This window comes from Cantharellus anzutake (assembly GCF_015039405.1).
Source record: "Cantharellus anzutake strain C23 chromosome Unknown EI90scaffold_64, whole genome shotgun sequence".
Classification (NCBI taxonomy): Eukaryota; Fungi; Basidiomycota; class Agaricomycetes; order Cantharellales; family Hydnaceae; genus Cantharellus; species Cantharellus anzutake.
Window position 1 is genome coordinate 162,200 of NW_024067014.1, and position 22,191 is coordinate 184,390.

Sequence of the window (22,191 nt, forward strand, 5' to 3'; positions counted from 1 at the left end):
TCTGCAGGGCAGGCGAGTGTATTGCCCAGCAGAGGCGGGGGTGTGCTAGCAGACATCGGAGCTGTCCGGAAGTCTTCGGGGCTCCGTACTTAGGGAGGCGTAGGTAATAAATTGAAATGAGGGGGTGGTGACCATCGAGGGGTACCGAGAGGATTGCGGAATACGGGGGCTCCGCAGTTAGTGAGGGAGGAGCGGAGTTAGACTGGAGGGATCGGAGGAACTGGAAGTCGATGGCTGGGGATGGATATGACAATTTCCTTGTGAAGGTTGAAGTGGACCTCTTAGTCCACATTCTCTTCAAGTATGAGAAAGCTATTGCATTTACAGATGCTAGGTGGGGCACCTTCAATCACAGATATTACCCTGATTATATTATGCAAACAATACCACATGAGCTGTGGCAAGTAAAGCCCCTGAGATTGCCCCAGGTGTGTACCAAAGAAATTATGTACATGCTCAAAGAACAAATGGATGCAGGAAAATATGAGCCATCTCAATCGTCCTATAGGGTGGGGTTCTTTGCTGTTGAAAATGTTAGAAACCACCTCCACCTAATGCAGGCATTTAGTGTAATGGTAACACACTCTAGGTACCTATGCAGGGCTCTGCAGTTTGACTCCCAGAATGTCCATATTTTATGCATTAAGGTTCCTGAGACCACATGTACAAATTCCAACAGAAAAGAAAGATAAATCCTTATGAATAGTACATGATCTTCAGCCACTTAATATTGGCAAGATGCTAGATTCATTTGCCAGAGCAGCAATTTATGGCATATTTGATTTGAAAAGCGGATTTGACAGTTGTACATTGGCTCCAGCATCGATAGACCTAACTACTTTTGGAGCTGGATGTTGTAGGGGTGGTGGTCACAGACACCCCAGAACAGGTGATATATCAGGTCTCACATGCAGGATAAAATGTTAGAAAATCCTACAGTGGAAAGTTGGCTAGGAATTAGGTGATGAGGTTATAGTATGGATGGTACAGGGCATCGAGGCAATTCCAACGCATGTTATGCAAGGAGAATTGGTGTGGTATTCATAGAGATATGTGGATTCCAGTTGTGTATCGCAATGCATGTCTGTCAGGGCACACCTGCCTGACCTGGCTCCACCTGGCCCAACCTGACCCGGTACCCCACTGTCCACCCCTCCTTACCTCCTCCCCCTTTCCCTTCCTCTCTCCTCATCCTTCCTTCCTCACTTCTTCCTATCTTACTTCTTCTTTATTTTCTCTTTATTCTACATGGACAACCTTCTTTGTATCAATGTACCATTGACCCATCTGCAGCGCACCGGCGCAGGCACCTCAGGCGACTTCCCGCTGCACCCAGTACACGTGCCTGCACTGGATGCCCTCAGGATCTCCTACAGAGACACCTGGGTGGTTACGGCTGTGTGCAAGGGTGACATGGCACCTGTCATGTGATCTAAGCCGCATGTATATAAATGAACCTGAAGTGGGAACTGAAGAAGTAGCCTTCTTCTCAACTTTCCACTTCAGTCTAAGTGGCCAGGGACCACTGTCCCACATCAGGCCTGTCAGTACACATGCCCAATCCACCCCCTGCCAGGCTCTCAGCCCCGGACGCTACACCTGGGCCCCCTTGACCCTGGACGAGTCCCTGACATTCCCATGTGGTGTCCCCTAGCTCCCATTTAACCTTAAACCAGAGTTCATCATGAACCCATGCGTGGTTTAAGATTTTGTGAACTACTGCTTTGCGATTGGGGTCTTCCCCAAAATCATAAAACATGTTTACTTCCCTATTTGGGAAGATTTCTTGGTCATTCGGCTCATGAGGCGTGAGCCAGGATACGTGGAATCTTGGGTGGATTCCATGTTGTTCAAGTTGTGGTGGCAACTTGAGGATGTAGTTTGACATCTCTGGAAATGTTTCCAGAATTTCATAAGGCCCTATATACAGGGGCTTTAGTTTGCCTGCCCTCCCTTTGGGTAGGTTCAGCTTATCCATGGATAAGTATGCAAGCTCGCCTTTTCTCAAGGGTGGGTCCGGGCATCTTTTCTTATTTGCCTGGATTGTTTGAGCAGCACGATTGTGTATTATTGCATCATGTGCTGCCATGAGGTTTTCCTTTGCCTTTTGGGTGAAGTCATTTACTCCCGGGTAGTCTGAGGGTGGTGCTGTTAGGCACATCTTTGGCATGTGGCCATAGATTAATTCGAACGGGGCAAATCCTGTCGATGTGTTTGAGCTCGCATTGATCGCAAATTCTGCCATCAACAGCTTCGCTGCCCAGTCACGTTGATCTGGTCTGACCATCGCACATAGTATCTGTACTACTTTTTGTATCATTCTTTCTGCTTGGCCATTGCCTTGCAGGTGGAATGCAGTTGTGAATTTCAACTGCACACCGAGTATTTGGTGTAGTTTGCACCAAAATTTTGATGTGAATTTCGAGTCTTGATCTGATATGATTGAGTGTGGTAGACCGTGAAGTCTTACAACTTCACGAAGGAATACAAACGCTAGTTCTTGTAGAAACAGGCAGATACAGACGACTCCAGAGTGGAATCGGAGACTTAGCGTGGAGGGACCTTGGCCTCAGCGACTCAAGCGGAGCACTGTGCCATTGCTGTTTGTCCATTTGGTCCTTAATTTCACAGTAGGCGAGCAGGAAGTCTCTAGGGGGCATTTCAGGTCGATTTTGGACTGAGCCCAAAAACGAGTATGTACAAGCGCCGATATATATAATGGAGGGGCAAAGCACAAGGAAACAAAGGGGATCCGAATCGGAACGAAGACATCCGAACGGGAACAAAGGGTAGACAGAAGCGGAGCGGTACCGAAGGTCACAAGGCAGGACCTGTGATACATCCGAAAGGAGGTAGGGAGGGTGAGGCCCAGAGGGGCAGGAGGATGAGGAGAAGTGGGGATGATGACTAACTGGCTAGAATGGGAAGAAGCAGCAGTCCAAATAGGGATGAGGGGAAAACGCGAGAGATACATTACAAGCGGCGAAAGTGCCGAAGGCGATCTGCGAAGCTTGGAGGTTGCAGAGCTTACAGAGGTTATGGAGGTGGGGTTGAAAGTCCGAGGAATATTGGCAATGGTGTTTACATAGTATGAGGTCACCAATGCAATGGACTAAGGCTGAGGTGGAGTCAAAGTCCGAGGTAGGGACTATGACAGAGGCTCGGAGCAAAGGTACGAGCAGTGTCCGAGTACGAAGTATGGGACAGCGGTGGAAGGTCGTAACTTGGCGGGAGGTCGGCAGAAGAGTACCAGAGGGAGGAGAGAGGAGAAAGGTAAGGGAGAAGGAGTGGTGGAAAGGAGAGTTGTCAGGTCCGAAGGTGAGTATCGGAGCGGACGGGGGAAGCGTAGGAGGGTGATGGGAGGGTGGAGGTGTTGTGAAGGAGGAGCGGAGTAGGAGGAGGAGAAGTAGTAGGAGGGTGGCGAGAGGGGCGGTGTTCGGTCCGAGGTGAGTATCAGAGCGGACAGAGATAGGGGAGGAGAGGGAAGGAGGAGTAGAGGTGGCGTGGGGGGTAGAAGGAGGTGTGTTTCCAGGACCGAAGGTGAGTATCGGAACAGGCAGCGGTAGGGTATGACTCCGGAGGTGAAGAGGGTGGAGGTCCGGAAGTCGGGTCGGGGTCGGGTATGCACGGATATGACAGTTCTAATGCGTTCATTGTTGTTTTTATTGGAATCAGGTGGACGTTGGATGTCAACCTGCAGGTGATTACCCAGAGGTAATCATATCCCAAGCTTGTTGGGAATGGACCTGTGAAGTCCATGGCTATTGACAACCACGGTGTTTCCAGGGTCGGGAGTGGGTGAAGCAGTCCGGGATTTCTCCTGGTGCTTTTCTTCGTTGTTTGACAAGTTCTGCAAGACCTGCAGAATTTGTGGGTGTCCTTCCTCATTGACTTCCACCAGAAGTATCGATGGAGGGTTTCCACTGTTTTCTTGGATCCTAAGTGTCCAAGTGTTTCATGGATGTTTTCAAGGATTATTCCTCGAATGGACTTCCTTTCGTAGTTTCCTTTTGGGACTACTATTTGGGTCGTTCCTCCTTCTCCAAGTTGGGTTATCAGCCCATCTTTTATGGAGAAGTTTTTGAAATCCCCTGGGTTCTCTAGGATTTCCCAGTGGATCTGGCTTTGCAAGTATCCAGATTTTATTGCCTCAATGAGGTCTTTTCCTTTGAGTTGTTTTCGAAGGTTCTCTTCTGGAATTATGATTTCTTCCAGGTTTTGGGCACTCCCCCCTAGAGCTTCCTCTAGGGTATTTCTCACGCATATTGCTGCGAGTCTCTTTTTCTCTGAGTTTTTACTCAGAGTACTGCTTAGCAGCAGTTCTTCATATTCCTCGATTCTGTTGGGCATAATATCTTCTGCATTTTTATCCAGCTGGATATCCACCGACACATAGTCATCGAAATGCAGATCCTCATCAGTTGACAAGTCGTAGTACCATGAAAGTGCATCTGCCACTTTGTTCTTGTGGCCTTCCATGTATTTTATTTCGCAATTAAAGCTTGTGAAGAAGGCTTGCCATCTCAGGTGTCTACCTGAGTTGTGGTTTTTCGCTTTGAAATATTCCAAAGCTTTGTGGTCCGTGATTACTGTGAATTCACAGCCTCCCATGAGATCGTCTTGCCATCTCATGAGTGCCTCGAGCTCATAGGCGACGTACCTACGTTGTGTGTTGGTGAACTTTTTGGACATGAATGTGGCCAGGCAGCAAGTCTGCCACTTTTGCCTTGTCCAATTAGTGCACCCATGCCCACTGGGCATGCATCTGTTATGACCCAGACATGGAGTTTGCTCCTCTCTTCTTCTGAGAGGCTTTCTGGTGGATTCCACTGGACAGGCTTCAGGATCAGAGCCCTGCATGCGAGACGTTTGATCTCATCAAAGCATTTCTGGTGGAGTGGTGTCCACCTGAATGTCTGCTTGTTTGAGCAGATTGTTTGCAGTGGCCCTGTGTAGCCACTGACATTCAGCATGAATATCAATAGGTATTCTACCATTCCCAGGAATCTTAGGACTCCTGTGTGGTCTACTGGCTCTCACCAGTTGCGGATTTTTTCCATTTTATCCATTTGAGCGTGGATGCCTTGTTCATCCATGCAGCTTCCTAGAATGTCTAGGATTGGAGCAAATGGCTGGAATTTTTTCTGGCTTATGTAAAACTTCGCCCCCTTGAGGCAAGTGAACAACCACAATAATGCTTTATTGTGGTTCTCCACCAAGCTTGTGCTGGTGAATATATTGTCGAACCAGACATGTAGGTGTCTGCCTACTTCTCCTCATAGTTCCCAGGTCAATGCATGCTGGAAAGTACAGGGAGCGTTGCAGTCTCCTTGCTGCATTGTGTTTGAGTTGTACGTCCTGTGGGGTGTAGAGAATGTCATCCTATGGACGTCATCTGGATCCACGCATATTTGTTCATATGCATCTGACATATCGATCTTAGATCGGTATGTTGCTCTGGTGACTGATTCTTGGATCAGTCGCATGTCTGGCATTGGTGTGATGTCAAGGATCGTGTTTGAGTTATGATTCCTCACATCTATTACCATGTGCAAAGATCCATCTGCTTTGCAGATACACAGTAGCGGGCATGCTCACTCACTGCTTGCAGGATACCACCATCCTGCTTTTACATAGCAATCTATTTTGGTTGCTAGTGCTTCCTGCAGTGCTGCAGGACATCTCGGGGTGTTTTCCCAAAATTTCTTGTTTGGATCCTTTAGTGGGATTCGATGGTTCACCTCCCTCAAGGGAGGCATTTCTAATGGCACTGGCACCATTACAGTTTCAAATTTCTCTCTCCACCACTCCCTGAGTATTTCGAACTTGGGGTTGTTCATGGAGAGACCTTCCAGATGTGGTACGTCTGGAAGTTCTAGTCCTTCCGGACTAGGATTGGGCCAACCTTCAGGGTACTTTCTTTCGATTACCCTGAGGTGTGTTTTAATCCCACCTCCCTGTCAGGGGGGCTTCTTTTTTGGTTGTTCTCGAGCTCTTGCTCGAGTTTTCCATCCATGTGATCTCGTTGCACAGTCTTCACTGACTCCAAGGGTATCTATGTTGCCCTTGTTCACCGTTCTCACTTTGTGGGACCGGAAGCCTAAACTTACCTGGTTTTTGTTTAACCAGGGGGCACCGAATATGGCGTCATATCTATTGATGTTAATCACATCAAAGTACTGTTTTTCTATGTGGCCATTGATCTCAACGTCCACGTTTGTTCCAAACAGGATCTGTGATCTTGTTCCTTTTGTCCCCATTTGAAGGATGACTGGGTTCTCCAATTGGAGAATTGGGATATGGACCACGCAGACGAAGTCTATAGCGTCCATTTTGACTCCACTGTCAAATAGCGCATAGGCTTTTATGCCTGCTATTTTTATATGAGCCATCAGTGTTCTCTTTGTTGAGAGCAGTCTGTTTGTGGGGTATTTTCCCACGTCTTGTGAGATGTGGAATTTCGCATCAAACAAGGGGGTCTGGGTTTCAATGGACTTTTGGTCCTTCTTCCCTTTCTCCTTGTTTTCCTTGGGTACTTTGGTGTATTTCCCCAAGGCATCTTTTCTTGGTGCTTCCACCAAGGCTTCAGCGACTTTCTTGTCTGCCATGTTTTCTAACTGGCGTGCTACAGCCAGTTTGATTTTATAATTTATGTCATCGTGATTGACAACTGACATTGGGCCCATCCTTATGGTCCCAACATTGACTTCCTCACCCTCTGAGTCGGGTGAGTATTGAGGTCCTTCGTATGGGTCCTCTACTTCGAAGCTTGATGCTCCGGAGTTACCAGAGTTGTTCTCTGGTTTTTCATCTGATGAGTCTTCCAACTCTTCTTCTGATGCATTCACGATCTCCATGGCAGCTATGTGCCTTGGTTTTTCATCGCTTGTTGCATTATGTTTTGGGCAATCTTTTGTTTGCCCTATTTTGCTGCATTTGCCACAAATTGGAACTGACTTTTGGTCAGTTTTCCTCGAGTTTTTTGAGGATGTATCCTCTTTCCATCTGGATTTCGGCTCTTCAGCCTTCTTTCCTGATGGGAGAGCTCTACCGCAGCTTGTGGTTGCCGTGGTGGTTGTTTGGGTATAATATCCCGATTTGTAGGCTGAAGACATCTTCAGCCCGTTGATTATCTCATCTACACGAGATATTGCTTTTAGCATCTCCTCATTTGAGGAGAAGTCTGCTCTGATTCTGTCATGAGCGATCATTTCCCTCTTCCATTTGAGGGGAATGTAGTTTAGGAACCTGGTGTTGAAGGACACCTGGTCTGGTGGTGTCACCATCTGGGATGCTGCTTTAGACAGTTCTAAGTAGAACTGTTTTAGGCCTTTTTCCGCTTCGTATTTAATGTTGCAGTACTTCTTTGTCACATTCAATGCGGCAGAGGCTTTAATGAAGGTTCTCATCAATATGTTGAGAACTTCGAGGAACATACCCTCGTCTCCTCTGAGGAGAGTTTCGTCTTGGAGTCTTATTCCAAGGTCAAATGCAGGTCCCCCTAATCCGTGAATCAAGCAGTCCAGATGGACTTCGTCAAATTGGGGACCTTTGCATCCTCATGAGGCGAGGAATCCCAGTAGTTCTGTGAACCACTGCCAGAATGATTCCATGTCATTCTCCCCTGACCATTTCTTGTCAGGGAAAGCCAGCCCATTTTTTAGAGCTTCAGGCTTCACTCCCTCTGGGTAGGGGGTGAGTATTCTCACTTTGGCCATTCTTATGGCCTTTTCGTACCATTTCTCCAGGTACTCCTCTTGCTCCCCTGCCTTCGCAGGGTCACTATCCAATGGAGATCTCTCCTTTGGGGGGGTTTTCACTGGAGGGAATCTTCCTCGCAGTGTTTCTTTGGTTTCAGGCAAATTTGCCTGAAGTTGTATTTGGATTCTCTCATTGTTTTGAGAGAGTGTGGTTGTGTTGCCTCTCTGTTTGAGAGGTTCGTCAAAAGTGGATGTTTGGCCAAACCTTTGGTATGTGCCTGTCAGGGACAGCTCCAAAAGTGGTGAGGTCCCTGCGCGCGGGACTCGGTGGGACGGATAGTGGCTGTGCATAGCGGCGATCCCGTCGTGGGGTGAGCATCCCCGACCACTTAGGCTGAAGTGGGAAGTTGAGAAGAAGGCTGCTGTCATATCCATCCCCGGCCATTGACTTCCGTTCCCTCCGACTCCTCCAGTCTAACTCCGCTCCTTCCTCACTAACCTTGGAGCTCCCGTATTCCGTAATCCTCTCGGTACCCCTCGATGGTCACCACCCCCTCCTTTCAATTTATTACCTATGCCTCCCTAAGTATGGAGCCCCGAAGACTTCCGGACAGCTCTGACATCCACTAGCACACTCCCGTCTCCGCTGGGCAATACACTCACCTGCCCTGCAGAGCCCACCTTCGGGCCTATCCCTCCTTTCCGTTTCTGGGTTATCGCCTGCCTTTCCACTAACCCCGCGACCCGACTCGTCGGTAATATTCAGTCGGCTAATGTTTAACCCCGTTAGCTCCACTCTGTTCGGCTCCGCCAATTGCGGACCCGTCTTCACTGTAACCATATATATATCCCACTTGTACATAGGTTACACTCCAGTAATAAAATCAACTAGAGTTACCCCCCCTTCAGTTCTGATTGCCAGTCAGTAAGTTAGGGCACGGATGTGTCACTAGGCACAGCGCTCTTGGCAGAAGTCGCTGAGGCCAAAGCCCTCCGCTACGGAGACTCTCCCTCGTCTCAAATCTGGTCTCTGACAGCTGCTTCTTCTGTTCCCACCCCAGGTGCTATTATATACATGTGGTCAGGGTCACATGGAGGAAGCCATGCCATCTCTGCGCACAGCTGCACCTCCCCAGGTGTCTCCGTGGGAGATCCCAGAGGTAGCCGCTCGGTAGGCAGGAGTGTGCGCAGCACATGCGGCGATCAGGGGAACAGGGTTAGGTATGTAGTGGTACATGGAGAAAAGGGAAATCGACCATAGAATAGAAATAGAGAGAAAGGGGAAAAGTGAGGAAGGAGGGACAGGGGGTGATAGCGGGGGAAGCAGAGTAGGGCAGTACGGTGCAGGGCACGGTGCGGGGTCAGGCAGATGTGCCCTGACATTACCGCTTACCTGTCATGACCCGACATATCCGTCACTTCTGTCAACGCGTCCTAGTGCCACTTGGCCCATCCTGCCCACTATCATCATCATCTGTCCATCCATCCATCCACCCATCACCCTCATCTGCACTTCCTCCCCATGCATGTACCTTCCATCCTAGGTTTCCCGCTTCATTGTTGTCTGCCCCCCAGCCAGACAGCTTGCTAGATGGCCAGATGGCCTTTCTCTTTTGTCCGCTTGCAGACTATTGTTCCTCCTTTGTCACTCATTGTTCTTGCTTGCCTTTTGTTGACCAAGTTTTCCGATATTAACTATTTGTCTCTTTCTTCATTCATTAATATCATGCTTGATCTGCCACTCCTTCTGGGCCGGTCCTATTTAGTTACTTGTGTTTATAACGCATGTAGGTTACACCGGATGTACCTCAGTTCGTATATCGACTTGGATTCCCCCTCTAGACTCTTCTCCTCATCATAAGGCTTCTGTCTGAAATTGGGACACCAATGTAAGAACGAAGCGCAGCACTCCACCCAAGTCACTGAAGCTAAAGTCCTGCCCCTCTGACCTTATGAGCCTGGACAACTTCGCGTGCCTTGCAGGTCACCCGGATACGCATCTGACACATTCCTGACATTACCCACATGACTATATGTATCTTTAATTACATATGGCTCGGGGTTCAGGGCTATTGCCCTGACACTTTCCCTCTTTACTGGGGAAACCACAATGGAATGTGAAGCCCCTCCAAGAAGATCTTGGAGGGTATGGATGGTTGGCTGTGGGGTCGAGACTTCTTGTCTCAATGCCCTGAGAGGAATTTGTTGGGCATCCACCTGACTGGGCCAATCTTGGCCTAATCTTCCAAAGGCCCCACTTTGTGGGCCCTGCACAGTAAATCAACTGTAGGAACCTAGCCTACATCTGGTCTCCTGGGCATGATCATCCGGACCTTCAGGTCTGTGCATGTAGATGGCATCGCCGTCCATCCATGTCCCATACTCCATGGACGTCTCACTAAGTGCATGGGGAGCAAAGATAGTTCTTTGCTTTTTCTTTATTTCACCCCATGCATTCATGACGAGGGCAGGCCCGGAACCATGATGCAGGTTCCGGGTCAATCACAGATCGCGATTAGTCTCCCCTTCGTCCATCGAATTTTCCAAAATGACAGGCGCTTCAGGTGCAGGAGGTGACTGAGGAAGTGGCTGTGTCCTCCTGAGGACAGGCAGGCCCTGAGGGCCCCAATCGACACTCTTTCCCTTCAGATAAGAAGGGATTCTCTTTGGCAATGGGGTCAAAGGACTCCCAGGCACGGGTTCATCAGCATGAGGGACGTATGTCGTCATCCTCACACTGGGATGCCTGGGCACAGGGAGGTAGGTGGTCATCCTGACATGTCTTTGTCAGCAGAGACTTCATCTGCCAGCGAGTTTCATCGCTGGATGGGTTCTCTGTCCCATCCCCTGACCGGTACAGGTGGAGGCACACTTGTCGCCTCAAACTGGGGTGAGTTTAGAGGAATTTGGCTTCCAGCCAATCCAGGGCTGGGGCAATAAATCCAAGCCCATAAGTCCTCTATAGCCTTGTCATGGCGAGTCAGCCATTGATCGATGCTTCTTAGCATCATCATCAATTCATCATGCTGATCATTCGACAATCCAGGAGTTTTCGCTCATGGTTTGGTACCACCCACGTTGACAACCTCAACTGGGTTGTCAGGGCCATCACCAAGCCCTAGCACTTCACCTGATCTGAGAGGATCAGGGGAATGTCAGGGCACACACCCTGACTAGCCCAGACCCGGACCCGCGTCCGGACCTGCTTCCACCTGCTGCACTTCCTGCATGCACCGCATGCTCCGGGCCTGGTTCCTACCCCTTCATGTGACTTCCAGGTATCCCCGGAAGTTTTGCTGATATTGGGGCCACTGTGGGAAGATGAGAAGTTAGCTTCCTTCTCAGCTTCTTACCTTGTTTTATCTCATCTTCTTACCCACAGTAGGTTGTGCCCTGGATAGGGCTGGTTACACCTCAGGGCTGTGGACCATAAGGGAGGGTCATGGGGACCCAGGAGTCGTCCCCTGACAGGGAGCCAGACACGTCAACAAACGGATCAGGTCCAACTGGCACATCGGGTGGGTCTTCCTCAGGGGGAGGAGGTATGACCACAGCAGGTACAACCATGGTTGTGGATTGGGAAGGACCCGGTGCATCCAGGTCTCCTGGTGGACCTGGAGATGTGTCAGGGTCATCTGTCTCTTGGAGGGATATCAGGTGTGTTAATGCTGGGAACCCCAGTGCTATCTGAAGTCTGTGTGTTGTTATGCGCAGCTGCCCTTGTCCTCTTTGCAGAGGGCGAACCTGAAGCTTTCTTTACCATGGTGGTAATGAAAAGTCAGGAACTTCAATTAGATCGGCACGCTTCACAACATTGATCAAAGAAGAAGTTGAAAGTTAAATTTATTTGCTCACCAAGCATAAAAAAGTGTAAGTGTAGTTAAGGTTGAGTTCGCAAGTGGTCTCGCAATAGTCAGAGGTTGCCTTACACTCCCAGTCCATTGAAGTACGCTGTATGAAGCTGTATTTATCAATGGGGGGTAAAAGGCAGGGAAAGCCTTTACCCCCCTTGCATGTAGGTTAAATACATTATTGTAGATACATGTGATAGTTGCAGCTTGGGACCACATGGTAGAAATGAAGGGTTCGGGAATAGAAGTGTCGCATTGGGTACAAACCCGACATGATAAATAAAGAATGAATAGGGTAGGCTGTGAGTATGCAGCCTATATCCCTTACACCCAGCCCAGGCACCTTGGGCGACTCCCTGCTGTGCCCAGCATGCATGCTCACACCGGATGCCCTTGGGGTCTCCCACAGAGACACCCGGGTGGTTACGGCTGTGTGCGAGGGTGATGTGGCACCTGTCATGTGACCCAAGCCGCATGTATATAAATGAACCTGAAGTGGGACCAAAGAAGTAGCCTTCTTCTCAACTTTCCACTAAAGTAATATGAGATTGCTAGCAAAGCAGGGCAACTCAGTCTCAAGCAAATAATGCGAAAGAGAACTAAAATATATTACCTAGCAAAGCGGGGCAACTAGAGGTAATATACAGTATATAAGTATGGATTGAAATGAAGGAATGATGTTACTAGCCTCAGTCTCAAGCGAAAGAGAACTGAGGGAAAAAGTGATTCAATGAGCGGTAATTCCCATGTAGTTTAGGAGCGGGATAGTCCCAAATGAATACAAAAGAATGAATAAATAGATGTGGCTGGCTGGGCGAGTTCCTCGCTTGGCCGTGGGAATGTGGCTGTACGAAAACTCGCACGGCCGCGCTAGCGCGCTGTTTTCCAACATCCACTTCAGTCTAAGTGGCCAGGGATCATTGTCCCGCATCGGGCCTGTCAGTATGCATGCCCAATCCACCCCCTGCCAGGCCCTCAGCGCCGGACGCTACACCCGGGCTCCCTCAACCCCAGACAAGTCCCTGACAACTGATCAACAATGAGGACCACCACCCCTGCCCAACCAACTCACAGGGCAGACAAAGCAGAACAAGATTGCAAGGGAGAGATGGAACTGTTTCTCATTTTCCATTTCCTATTTTTTATCACCACAACAATACCTATGGACACCACAGAACCCAAGGATCATTGACACCCAAATACACCAACCAGAATATCACCATGTAGAGATATTCCCCCCATGTATGCTCCGGTGTCAGGACGGGATAGCCGCACTGCCACATCATCATGAGGCCGCAGGGTATTAAGGATTTATCATCATCATCAAACAGGATGTTATCCAAAAATCTCATTATGGCTACAACAGCAATCAAAGGATATGGTCAGGGGTGGCAGGAATGGCTGAAAGGCCGAAGAGGTGGCCTGCATGGTGGTCCTCCCAGCCCCCAAAATCGGAACCCCGCACCAGCTACTTCCCAGATGTTGACTCTTGTTCTGCGAGAAGCATCTGTAGTGTCAAGAATGCGGCATCGTCGTGGGCACGCTGCCGGTGTTTATGGGTGGACGTCGCACACAAAGTGGCATTCACTAGAAGAGCTAAGATGAGTAGTTTAAACTGACACAATGAACAGGAGCCCACCATAAACCTCCACTTCCCATCCGGCAACCGTTCGCTCCTCTACCTAGGTGCATATCTTGCATCAGGCATTGACTGGGATTGTATTAGTGAAGGATATGTCTTACCTGGCGTAACTGAATGTTATGCTCCTTAGCATACAGCTCTAACCTCGCTATGTTGTCTCCTATGATTGGAAGAGGAACCAGACAGGTAAGCTACAACTCGGCCAAAGGAAATGCTTACGTTGCTCCACTCCTCCACTGCGGAGCACGGGGTCCACATCAACGAAGGCACCTAAACCCATCGATTGCTCAGACCTGACGAGCTGCTGCGCATCAAGCATCCGAGGCTTTAGGGTTGGGTCGTTCTTCTCCCCTGAGGCGGAGAATCCGCTGCGGTAAATACGGCCCTCTTGGCGACCTGCACATGCCCCAGTGTAAGCAAAAACAGAGATCTGCAGGTCAACACCATACCTCCGGTGAAGATCTCAGACGCATCGGCTTTAGTTTCTTCTGCTAAGCATGATCTGAGGAAAGTTAATGGCAATTATCCAGTCATCTGACGACTCACTCAAGAGTATCGCGTACCCTATTGATGCTTATTCGGCTGTATGGAGGATATGTAAAGCATCCAGCGATAGAGTTTTCGAATTCATCAAGACCCTCCCACTCATAGGGCCGCGTGGAATTGGCGGCAGCGACAGGGATCTGATTGTCAGTAAGGTTGGAGTAGGGAGGTTCGCCAATGAGAATCTGCGGGAAGGGGTGAACGTCTTCTCCTGGCAACAAAAATGGGATCAAAATTACTAGTACACTGACACAACCAAAAGCCCAGACATCGTTTCCTCGATCCGGAACCTTTGTGAGACCATTGTACAATTCTGGGGATCCAAAACGGGGACTGGGGGGATGATAATCGGAAGGAAGTAATTTATCCAAACGATCATACGAGAATTGGAAACCACGTAAGCAGGCATTGCCTCCATCCCCTATCACGACGTTTCCCTGAACAGAACAGTGCCAAAATTAACCATCGAATGGTGCTCTCCAATGACTAGCATAGTTGACGTACGGGTTCGATGTTTGCATGGACGATTTCTCTCGAATGGAGATAGCAGAGACCCAGCGCAATATCATACACCTGCACAACAAGGCATTGGTCACTTGTTTTCTCCTCGTTCGTGCTTAGATGTCTCACCATCTTTCGTCTATTGGAAACTGGGTGCTGGCGCAGGTATACCATCACATCGCGGTGAGGATGCCAAGCGGAAATTAGGCCCAGACTGATTACTTCAGATTCCGGAGATAGCATCCATCCACGGAGCCTCTCTATGTTGGGGTGCATTAATTGACGCCATACTCGGATTTGCCTCTTTAAGACCTTTTGAACACCACCTTCGTCAGGTTCAAGGATGGCTCGGAAGGAATAATGGCGAGCATACACGTATGGATTCAGCGAGCACACGCGAATCTGAGACATTGAAGTAATCTGATTGTTGGATGCAGACTGGCCTCTGTTGAAATGGCGTTGACCATCACCAAGGACCGCACTCGGCTATTCCAGGAAGCGGGTACATACGCCCTTATGGGTTCCCTTATAGGGAAACGGAGGATGCCCTTCATGTGTATGCAGTTTTTCGGATTGGATTTTTCCAGTGAGGTTCCGGTCGTCCTCTTGCATGATTTCATGTTCTATGCTTAACCGAATGGGGAGAGTATGTTTCCCAGCCATTACAAGCCTTCTGAGCATGAGTTTTTCTCTTGGGGAACGACAATTCACGCACCTCAGCCGATCTGCTATTCTGCTGACAGTGGGTCGTCTACTAGGTTCATAATCTAGACAGTCCGTTAGCACGCGTTGAAAATCATCAAGATCTTCCCATCCATATGGGGAAGTATGCATCACGGCTGCGATAGGGATTTGGAGGTCGTTCTGCACGGTTATGTAAGGTGGTCGCTCCTGAAGCACCTGGAGAAGATTAGACATTGAGGCGTATGGCGATGGCGAAAGAGAAATACTTCTAGCGATGTGCATGCAAAGGACCAAACATCGCCACTCATATCACACTCAACTCCAGCCCTTATCAGCAACTCGGGTGGGGCGTATCGTACAAGCCTCAGAACACCGTACTCCACTCCAGAATAAACGGGATTTTCCCTAAGCGAGTAGCAGAGCTCAAAGCCACCAATCTTTGCGATAGGAATGTCATAAGTACAATCAACGAATATTTTCCTCTAGAAAACAAAGAGAAAATAAACAGACGTTCAGGCGATGACGGGGAATGTCATATAGCGCACAGGACTGAGATTTCCATGAACAACACCCTTGGAGTGAAGATGCCCCACACCTTGAGAGATTCCGATAACCTGTATTCGACGCAATCAGAACGTGTGTCTCACTTCTCTTCGATTAAAAAGCATACCAAGCCTTGCCGATCCACACCTCTGTGCTCTCGAAGAAAGGCCATGATTTCACCTCCTTCGCATCTCGTCAAGACAGCAGCCGCGTGAACCAGAACTTCATCACCCAACAACATCCATCCCCGGAACTCTACAACGTTCTCGTGCTTTGTGGCTGCCAAAATGCGTACTTGATGTCCGATACGCTATTTAAGGCACCGACTCAGGTACTCCATCAATAGGATTCGAAGGGGCACATCAGACCTCGGTAAAGTGTTTCACCTCGCTCTGTTTCGAAACGTTAACTTCACAAAGGACCTCGATTCCCACTCTACTCTGCCGATCACGACCGTGGGACACTCCATCAGTGGGGGGCCAAGCAAGATATCACAAAAGCTGACTTGGCCTTGCACACCAGGCACCATGGCACCAACCACCACTTGTCCGTGATCCAGCTTGATTTCCTGAGAATCAATAGGCGGGGGGTCAGCCTCCGATACGAGGGTTTGTAAGTTTGGATGTGAGGACATGTCGTTTGGAGGCAACGTGTTTGTGATTGCAGGACGGTGGTGACAGGGAGCGATGGATGGACGGGTGGTCCAGGCAAAAGTGGAGAGCAATACAATTTTGGCGTGCAAAGGAAGATGTGTCAGAGATTCACGAATTGGGGCATATTACATTACGAACACCATATCATAAGGAATGGTGGTGTATTGGCTCAAATAGTGATATTTGAGTCTGAGGATAATTTCAAATCAGTCCGAACAAACATGATTCAAGTAGCCGTATCCAGAAGCGCTCATGCTTACAATGCACCCAAGAGTGCCTCGCTGGTTGTAGGCTTCAAGGAGTACTATGCGTTTATTCGTGTATTTCCCTGCCGCCACTGGCTCCTCGGTTTGTCAAACAGCGGGGTTTGAGTGTTGGAGTAGCGGTGCATGTGACCATTTCATCTCGAGATGGCTTCAGGCCTGACCATTCTTGTTATGGATCAATATTCTACTTCTGCACCACGTTTAGGCCCCGTATCGTGACTTCCGTGGAACTTGAACTTGTTCCACCTACACTTCATTACATTCTATACATCCAAACTAGTACACATGAGCGGCGGATGCGTGACCATCGTTATGAGTCTCACACCACAATCATTGCTAGTTCCCTCCGCCAGCTGTTGAACAGGTCGGAGGGCGGACGTCTTTCCCCCAGCGTCTCCAGCGACTGTCAAGTGAGCAGACATGCCGTGGGATACTATACCTGAATCTGTGCTCCGCGATGTTAGGGAAAAACTGAGCAAAATTGATTCTCGCATCCTCGACGGCCAGGTGAAAATAGAAGATCGCTACTGTATTGCCAGTGGAGCTTACGGAGTCGTCTATAAGGGGCTCTATAACAAGGTTCGCAAATCGAGCCTCACGATGTTTCAGTTCCTCTCAAGCTTATCTATATTTCGCCCCACCTCCTCGTTAGAGCATCGTATGCATCAAGATTTTCAAGTCTCGGTACATTGATATCGTCTCCAATGCCGATAGCAACATGATCTCGGTAGGTGGATGCATCATAAGTTTGGCAAATGATTCATTGCACTCCAAGCGGTTAATTCATGAAGTCAAAGTTTGGAGGTTGTTAAAGCACAAACATGTTGTCGAATTTTACGGATGGTTGCTCGATCTGAGAAGTCCGGAACCACCATCCCCAAGTCTTGTATCGAAATGGTGTGAACATGGAGACGTACGAATGTTTCTTCGTTGCCGGCCTGATGCTGACCGCCAAGCGTTGGTGAGCGTGCTCCCGATCGCCTTACCCCGAAGGGTCATTGATCGGGCCGAATAGATCTGTGGCATCGCCCAGGGCATTGCATACCTTCACTCCGAGAAAATTGTCCATGGCGATATCAAACCAGTGAGTAACCACCGGGTAGTCCTGCGTCGATCAAATCTCAATCTAATTTCCCCTCAGGACAACGTCGTAGTTGACAAATGCGAAGTCCCAAAATTATGCGATTTTGGAGCATCTTGCTTCCTTTCGGAAAGTTGCTTCGTTTTGGAGCTGATAAGTGTGAAGACGTTGTATTACGCGGCCCCAGAACTATCTATTTACCAGGACAATGCCCATCGAGGAATGGAGAGCGACGTTTGGTCTTTCGGCTGCACAGCTATGGAGGTACCGACCTGATTGATTTTCGGTGACCAGCGTCCACTGAATTCCTAGCCAAGATTCTCCGGAAACAGATGCCGTATTGCTCCACACCTGGTGAAGCGATATTCACAGCCATTGGGAAAAAGCGTCCACCGTTCGAATTGAAGCCTTCAGAATTATCCGCCGTTGAGAAAGTGGTAATTAGATGCCTTGAGTACGAGAAGGATGACCGTCCTGCCATCACGACTCTGATCAATGATCTTATGTGAGTGCGTGCACATCCCTCACCAGACACGCGCCCATAGTCTCTGCAAGAAACCCCCGGGAGGAAGGACCTATACCGTTTTCGGAGGTGCTTAAACTGGAAACACAAAACCGTAAAGGGAGGTGGGCAAGTCGCGGTCAATTTCATGCACAACTTTCTGGCACAGTGTGCGAGCGGCCTCACTGCTCGATACAATGCGGAACCTACAACGTATGGGTATATTTACATGCTTCATGCGCTTGTTCTGGGGAGACTTATCTCGCACGGCAAATGGAAAATTCCTTAGGATACAAAGAAAGTACGAATCAAGATCTTGCGAAGGGTCACCCCCATATCGAACGAGCAGATGCTCCGAAATTTCATCTGGGTAAAGTTTCTGGTTTCTGCACACATGATACGATTTAATGGTTCCAAAGGAGTTCTTGACTCAAGGGGAGAGGTGGCCATGGGCTGACGACTCGAGTCCGGTCGCCAAAATGCAGGGATGGGAGCTGGGCATCGACGATCGCAGCTATCTCGATATTACTTTAATTTCTGATTGGTATCCGAATGGGGATGTCAAAACTTATCTAGCGGACTGTCCAAATGCGGATGCCAACATCTTGGTGCGTTCTGGGGCCGATAATGTTCAAAAGATTCTAATGCAATGCGTCTAGGTTCGCGACATTTGCTTTGGCTTGAAATATCTCCATGATAGGGGAATAAAGCACGGGAACATCAAACCGGTACGCCCGCATGTTATGTTTATTGTGTTTGCTCCCTAAACGAGTGATGGCTTCGCAACAAGACGAACATTTTGATCGATGGTGGTGGTCGAGCAGCGCTATGTGACTACGGATTATCGGAGCTTTTTCGGGACCTGCCAACCAAGTTCCAAAGTGTACGGTACACGGCGCCCGAACACCTGATTTGTGACAAAGACGTGTTTCCATGCAGCTACGAGGGTGACATTTGGGCTTTTGGTTGTGTTTCGACCGAAGTGAGTACTGTTGGTTCCTCACAAGATCGACATTGTATCTGAGGCCCCTGGTTCGTGAGATCTACATCGGCCAGCAACCGTACTGCACAATCGAAGATGAAACTGAGATTCTCAAAGATAAACCCCCAGCATACACGGCTGATATTGTCCAACGCATCGGTAATACCGAGATTTGCGACTGTTTAAATGCTCGCCCAGAGGAACGGCCAAGCCTGGACGATGTTCTAGACTCCCTCGATTGATTCTGGTGCTCATGTTGATGGTCGCATCTGTTCCGCAACCTACATACGAGAACCGCCGTACTGTAGACGAACACGCCTTCGTGATCCTTGCTGGTGGCACATCGAAGCGTTAATAAGACGAAGCCATGTGTTGAAGTCTAACCTGTTTTCTGTTGCATGTACTGGCGCTTCTTGGAGATCTGGGTGCTGACCGGTCGTATTACTGGATCCAGATACCTGTCTTGTCCCTTCTCTGCTGTTCTTCAATGGTATCGAAACTGCTTTGGCATATGTTCCAATCCTATGTACGAGAGACGGTCATGCAATATCGCAATTTCAACGTTTGTTTATGGGGCCGAAGGGTATTGATGCATGTTTGACGTCGAACCATCGACGCTGTAACTACTCACGAGTACTGTGGCGGGCCAGTATTACCTTTCTGGGTATCTTGACTACCATGCTTATACGTCATTCAGAGTGTTTCGCTTATAAATATTATTTACGTCTTTCCTCACATACAACGTGGAACTGAGCCGGTGAAATACACTCCTTGTCAAATGTCTCCGTGCATGCCACTCGCATCCAAACTTAGCTGCCGCCCTGTAATAGATCCTCTAACGTCCCCCTTCTTTGACGACCCTCACAACCCCGTCGGATAAAGCCACCAGGCAGCTTGGGACGCCGAACGGGATTGTCCGCGCGACTCACAAAAGAGCGGGGTGAGCGCAGACAGGACTCCAGCCTTTACTAAAGTAGAGGGCGAACGGAAAGAAATGATGCCAAGGAGCATGGAACCTACCTCGAACCTCGCTCTTTGAGCTTTCTTTCGGAGGTTGATGCGTCTGTGCGGCACTCATACTACTTCACAGGCTTTGTCTGATTTGTCTGATCTGGACTTGCTCTAACACGATACCCACCCAGCCGCACACGCATCGGCCTACAATTCACGACGCACGAAAGTGACGTATTGGGGAAAGACACGATCAATCATATGAACGGAAAGTGTGCTGAGTAACCAAATGCGTAATCAGCGTGTCCGAATTGCGCTGTATTCGTGAAACTCCCTCCTTTTTATCTCCCAGAGGATGTTCGGTATGGATGTTGGGTTCGGATTCGTTCCTTATGACGAGACGATCCACGAATCGGAGGGATCATAGTTCTGAGAAAATGCCTTTCCTGGCACGGCCACTTTCCTCACTGATGCCATCAGCCATAATGACCGTTTCGTGGCAAAACCTAACTTGTACCGCGACGACAGGCAAGATCAACTATTGAGCTGATCGGTTTCAGTGTAATGAACACGGGTTTCCACTCACAAATCCCAAGTAGAAATAACAGTGTGCCAAAATTCACGCTAAAATACTTTGAGGGCTGGCAGCCGCTCGCGAGCTGGTTATCACTAATTTGCATGTCGAATCGAGCACTCAGGGAAATTATTTCTAGAAAAAAAAAGCTTGTGCCTCTGAGCTGTATACATGGACCTACAAAGACGCATGGCACACTCAGTTTTACGGTCCCGGAGAGGACATGGAGACCTTCTCCGCCACCCAGCTTGCCGGATAAATTACGTTCTACTTCTAACGACAATCCAGCATTGCATTCTTCCAGAAGCTCGTTAAAATTGCTAACACCCGACTCATCTCCAAGTCTTGAACTGCAGCTCTCTGTACAATTACGAAAGGACATTGCTCAACCAAATAATGAACGGGGAAAAGAAAGAGACCAGAAATGCGCATTACCGGATCAAACTACCTGACTGATATCAACAACGATTGGGGCCTTCAATCTTCCCTGAACCAGAAATCGAGTCCCATCCTTGCTAGCCCGGGGAAGGTAAAACAAATCAAGATTATCTTCCCCCAGGACTCGATCACCATACCAGGGCTCTCTTCCAACGGCGATCGGGGATTCCTTCGAGCTCTGTGCTAAAATTGAACTTGTATCCCTCCGGTAAGGAACATTATCAACTACCAGTTCATCCGTTTCTTCGACACTTGTGATGTGATGTGAGGTTTGTGCAATCGGAGAGTACTCCAATGGGAGGACGAGTTCTGATCTCCCGTTAAACCAGATGGCTGGCAGAGCAGACGAATAAACATCATTGCAGGTACTTCCGTCCCCCATGGCAGGCGAGAGGTCGTAAAAAGGGCACTTCAGCCAGGATTCATCCGAGACGGAAGGTTGAAGGAAGATAGGGTTAGGGGTTGAATATAAGCAATATGGGACAATGCCAATATTGATGATCCACTTGTCGAAGTCATCTATATCAAATTGGGCGAACAACTCGCATGTATCCGTTGACCATACAAAAGCGCCAGTCTTGTCGTAAACGCCGACGTAACGACCTCCAGGAGAAAATCCAAGGGTATGGGAAAAGGGTTTGAGAAACTGAGTGGTGAAAGTGGAAGGAGACGCGAGAAGCTGGATGAATGAGTTGCCCGAAACACACAAGAGTGCCGTGGTCTCGTACCAATGCCTTTCGGAATTTCTCGGGACTCGAGCGATGAAAGATCCATCGCCGGATACCCTGGTTACAGGAGGGTGGGTTGTACTGGGGACAGAGCCAAGCCTCACCACAGGCATTTCATGGCTGAAAATGGTAACGTTTCCTTGAGTATCTTCGGTGGCAATATACAGTCATTCACGTGCCAATGGTTTTCACCCCTCAATGGTTAATATGCCCGTAGCATCCTTATTTCATAGTCATATTTCTTCATTTTTTTCAAGCTTGTATGCAATGACTACAGCTACAACTATGCAAAAATTTGAGCTGATCGGACATGTAATGAAGGAGTTATAGTAGTTATTAGTGTGGAAAATGGTAAATATGAGGGTTGCGCATCCTGTACATTCCAGAAGTAGGGAAATGACAATAAAGTATGACCTGGGGGTTGGGGTGTTACTCAGGAGCAGAAGGCCATCAGCACATGTGCCAATGTTTGTTTGTTTTGGTGAACAAGCAGTTGCCGGACCTGGGTTTACATCCGTGCTTCCCTTATTCACACATCCATTTCCTGTTCTG

General features: G+C 48.7%; 5 protein-coding genes across 5 annotated transcripts; 3 read left to right on the forward strand and 2 right to left on the reverse strand.

Moving 5' to 3' along the window:
* Positions 1-248: 248 nt before the first annotated feature.
* Positions 249-837, forward strand: EI90DRAFT_2878307 (uncharacterized protein; the record flags this gene model as incomplete). Its single annotated transcript, XM_039053904.1, has 2 exons — positions 249-567; positions 707-837. Coding segments are annotated over 2 exons (450 nt in total), but the record flags the coding sequence as incomplete, so codon positions are not given.
* Positions 838-13,513: 12,676 nt separating this feature from the next.
* EI90DRAFT_3076506 (kinase-like domain-containing protein) lies at positions 13,514-16,051 on the reverse strand. Its single transcript, XM_039061656.1, has 12 exons — positions 15,592-16,051; positions 15,467-15,535; positions 15,188-15,403; positions 14,953-15,137; positions 14,748-14,907; positions 14,611-14,682; positions 14,367-14,549; positions 14,241-14,309; positions 13,976-14,173; positions 13,740-13,921; positions 13,643-13,684; positions 13,514-13,589 (listed from the first exon to the last, which is right to left on the reverse strand). Exons 1-11 carry the CDS (start codon positions 15,703-15,705, stop codon positions 13,672-13,674), a joined length of 1,461 nt encoding a protein of 486 aa, XP_038911250.1. The 5' UTR covers positions 15,706-16,051; the 3' UTR covers positions 13,514-13,589; positions 13,643-13,671.
* Positions 16,052-17,101: 1,050 nt separating this feature from the next.
* Positions 17,102-17,740, forward strand: EI90DRAFT_2935356 (kinase-like domain-containing protein; the record flags this gene model as incomplete). The annotated part of the gene is made up of 3 exons (XM_039055137.1): positions 17,102-17,344; positions 17,399-17,467; positions 17,525-17,740. 3 exons carry the CDS (start codon positions 17,102-17,104, stop codon positions 17,738-17,740), a joined length of 528 nt encoding a protein of 175 aa, XP_038911251.1.
* EI90DRAFT_2373222 (kinase-like domain-containing protein) lies at positions 17,631-19,354 on the forward strand. The gene is made up of 7 exons (XM_039052944.1): positions 17,631-17,969; positions 18,020-18,179; positions 18,256-18,336; positions 18,386-18,574; positions 18,626-18,694; positions 18,757-18,948; positions 19,008-19,354. The coding sequence occupies exons 1-7, from the start codon at positions 17,797-17,799 to the stop codon at positions 19,188-19,190; spliced, it is 1,047 nt and encodes a 348-aa protein (XP_038911252.1). The 5' UTR covers positions 17,631-17,796; the 3' UTR covers positions 19,191-19,354.
* Positions 19,355-20,289: 935 nt separating this feature from the next.
* Positions 20,290-21,752, reverse strand: EI90DRAFT_3019783 (uncharacterized protein; the record flags this gene model as incomplete). Its single annotated transcript, XM_039057407.1, has 4 exons — positions 20,290-20,366; positions 20,486-20,608; positions 20,672-20,833; positions 20,927-21,752. The coding sequence occupies 4 exons, from the start codon at positions 21,750-21,752 to the stop codon at positions 20,290-20,292; spliced, it is 1,188 nt and encodes a 395-aa protein (XP_038911253.1).
* Between the last annotated feature and the right edge of the window lie 439 nt (positions 21,753-22,191).